Source organism: Camelina sativa, chromosome 2, assembly GCF_000633955.1.
Source record: "Camelina sativa cultivar DH55 chromosome 2, Cs, whole genome shotgun sequence".
In the NCBI taxonomy this organism is placed as follows: domain Eukaryota; kingdom Viridiplantae; phylum Streptophyta; class Magnoliopsida; order Brassicales; family Brassicaceae; genus Camelina; species Camelina sativa.
In genome coordinates this window covers 19,135,425-19,138,541 of record NC_025686.1, presented here as the reverse complement: position 1 = coordinate 19,138,541, position 3,117 = coordinate 19,135,425, and the positions used below count along the sequence as shown (strand labels likewise).

Genomic DNA, 3,117 nt, shown 5'->3' with positions numbered 1-3,117 from the left:
TTCTCCTCTTATCAGCATAGCTCTTCTGCCGATCCTGAGCCTCCTTCATGTTCAGCCTCAAAACCTGAATCTTCTCCGAGGTCTCCTGAACAAAATCTGCACCAAATATGCTCCTCTCCCCCACCTGAGTCCAACATAATGGTGTACGACACGGCCTCCCATACAAGGCCTCATAAGGAGCCATCCAAATACTAGCTGTTGTTATAAGCAAACTCCACCAAGCTCAAGTGATCTGCCCAATGACCACCCCAATCTAGCACACACATCCTCAATAAATCCTCCAAAATCTGGATCGTCCTCTCTGACTGACCGTCCGTCTGAGGATGATAGGCTGTACTCATATGCACCTTCGTGCCCATCTCCGCCTGAAATGCCTTCCAGAACACCGAGGTGAACTTGGAATCTCTATCAGACACAATACTAGCAGGCACACCGTGCAATCTGACTATCTCCCTCACGTACTTCTTGGCCAAAACCGCTGCTCCATCAGTTTTCTTGATGGCCAGAAAATGCGCAGACTTAGTCAAACGGTCCACAATGACCCAAATAGCATCAAACGTCCTCGACACAGGCAAACCTACCACGAAGTCCATCGTGATCAAATCCCACTTCCACTCTGGAATGGGTAAACTCTGTAATAAACCACCAGGAACCTGATGCTCCGCCTTCACCAGCTGGCAAGTATCACACTTCGCCACCCAGTCAGCTACGTCCTTCTTCATCCCGACCCAGTGATAATACCGCTTGAGGTCACGGTACATCTTGGTCGCTCCTGGATGAATAGAGAACTTGCTCGAATGAGCCTCTCTCAGTATCTCCTGCCTCAAATCCTCACCCTTGGGCACACAGATCCGACCATGCACAAGGATAGTACCATTAGCAGAAACCTGATACTCTGCACCCGCAGCCTTAGAGGCATTCACCAGCCCCTCATCACTCTCCTGAGCTAACCTCACTCTGCTCAACAAATCTGCTCTATCAACTGCCTCCAAACCCAAAGGTTCTTGTGAGATAGCACACAAACTCAATGCACTAATCTCACCTACCAACACCTCCATATCCTGCTCCTGAGCCGAAGCCACCCGCTTCCGACTCAAGGCATCTGCAACCAGATTAGCTTTACCAGGATGGTAAGCTATGTCCAAATCATAATCCGCTACTAACTCCATCCAACGCCTCTGCCTCAAATTCAGCTCAGGCTTAGTAAAAATGTACTTCAGACTCTTGTGATCTGTAAATACCTGTACCTTCCCACCATACAGATAGGATCTCCAAATCTTAAGAGCAAAGATCACTGCTGCCATCTCCAAATCATGAGTAGGATAATTAGCTTCATGCTTCCGCAACTGCCGCGAAGCATAAGCTATAACCTTCCCCTGCTGCATAAGTACACAACCCAACCCCACTCTAGAAGCATCTGTATACACAACATAAGGCTCGTCCTGCTCAGGCAATGCTAACACCGGCGTGGTAGTCAACATCTGCTTGAGACTTGCAAAACTTGCCTCACACTCTGGTGACCACACAAACGGGACATCCTTCCCTGTAAGCTTAGTCATCGGCTGAGCCATACTCGCAAAACCCCGAACAAACCTCCTGTAGTAACCTGCTAACCCCAGGAAACTCCGAATCTCAGTGGCACTCTGCGGCCTCGGCCACTCCCTGATGGACTGAATCTTCTCTGGATCCACTGAAACTCCCTCAGCTGAAACAATATGACCCAAGAACCCCATCTCACGCTGCCAGAAACTGCACTTACTCAGCTTAGCAAACAACTTCTGCTCCCGCAGCTTCTCCAACACTGCTCTCAGATGTACTGCATGCTCCTCAGGACTCTTAGAATATACCAGGATGTCGTCGATGAAAATGATGACTGACACGTCCAGAAACTCCTGGAACACGCTGTTCATCAATCTCATAAACGCAGCTGGCGCGTTTGTCAACCCAAACGGCATCACCACAAACTCATAGTGCCCATATCTCGTCCTGAAGGCTGTCTTCCTCACATCTGCCTCATGAATAGGGATCTGATGATAACCTGAAGCCAAGTCGATCTTGGAGAACCAAGTAGCACCCCTCAACTGATCCAACAACTCATCAATCCTCGGGAGAGGGTACTTGTTCTTCACAGTAACTCGGTTCAAACCCCGGTAGTCAATACACAACCGAAAACTCCCATCCTTCTTCTTAACAAACAACACCGGAGCTCCCCACGGTGAACAACTAGGACGGATAAAACCCTTGCCCAACAAATCCTCCAGCTGCTTCTTCAGCTCTGCCATCTCTGCTGGAGCCATCCTGTAAGGAGCCTTGGATAACGGCATCGTCCCCGGTTCCAGCTCAATGGTAAAAGGATCCGACCGAGATGGTGGTAATCCCTGCAATGACTGGAACACATCCTCAAAGTCCTCCACAACCGGAATACCGCTAACCGTAGACTTCCCCACTGACTCTGGCATAGATATAGTAACCAGATAGGCCTCACGGCCCTTCTCGATCATCTTCCCTGCCTGAACGGCTGAGATCACGAGACTCCCCGAAGTCGGTCTAATACCCTGAAAAACCAACTTCCCTCCTGGACGCTCAAACTCCACTCTACCCCAATAGCAATCTAAATGCACCTCATGCCGATGCAACCAATCCATACCAAGAATAACGTCATACAACTCCACTGGACTGATAAGCAAATCCGCTGGCCACGACTCTCCTGCGATCTGAATATCAACTCCTCCAGCTCATCCAATAACCCTCAGGAACTTGCCTCCAGCAACTCTTACAACTCCTGAACGCTCTCCAGAATCCCCTCTGATCCCCGCACTCACGGCACACTCCGGAGTAATGAAGCTATGAGAAGCTCCAGAATCAAACATAACATGGGACTTAAACCCGCCCACCAACAAGGTCCCTACACAAACCTCATGTGTTGAGAACCTAACACTTGACCACAAACAAAAACAAATATAATCTGAACTATTGAATTGACTAAGTTCGAATCTCAGAGGTTATACCTGTGATCGCTCCTGCACTAGTGCCACCGGGCTCCTGAGTCGAGTACACCTGAGTCGTCGGCTCAATCCAACCCACCGGCTGCACACCGTGCTGCACACCCTGCTGCAC

The 3,117-nt window shown here is 49.5% G+C and overlaps 1 protein-coding gene and 1 pseudogene across 1 annotated transcript; both read right to left on the bottom strand.

Annotated features, from left to right (window-relative positions):
- Nucleotides 1-184, bottom strand: part of LOC104754141 — a 4,396-nt pseudogene extending 4,212 nt beyond the window's left edge.
- Nucleotides 1,764-2,159, bottom strand: LOC109127690 (RNA-directed DNA polymerase homolog; the record flags this gene model as incomplete). Its single annotated transcript, XM_019232940.1, has 1 exon — nucleotides 1,764-2,159. A coding segment is annotated over one exon (396 nt), but the record flags the coding sequence as incomplete, so codon positions are not given.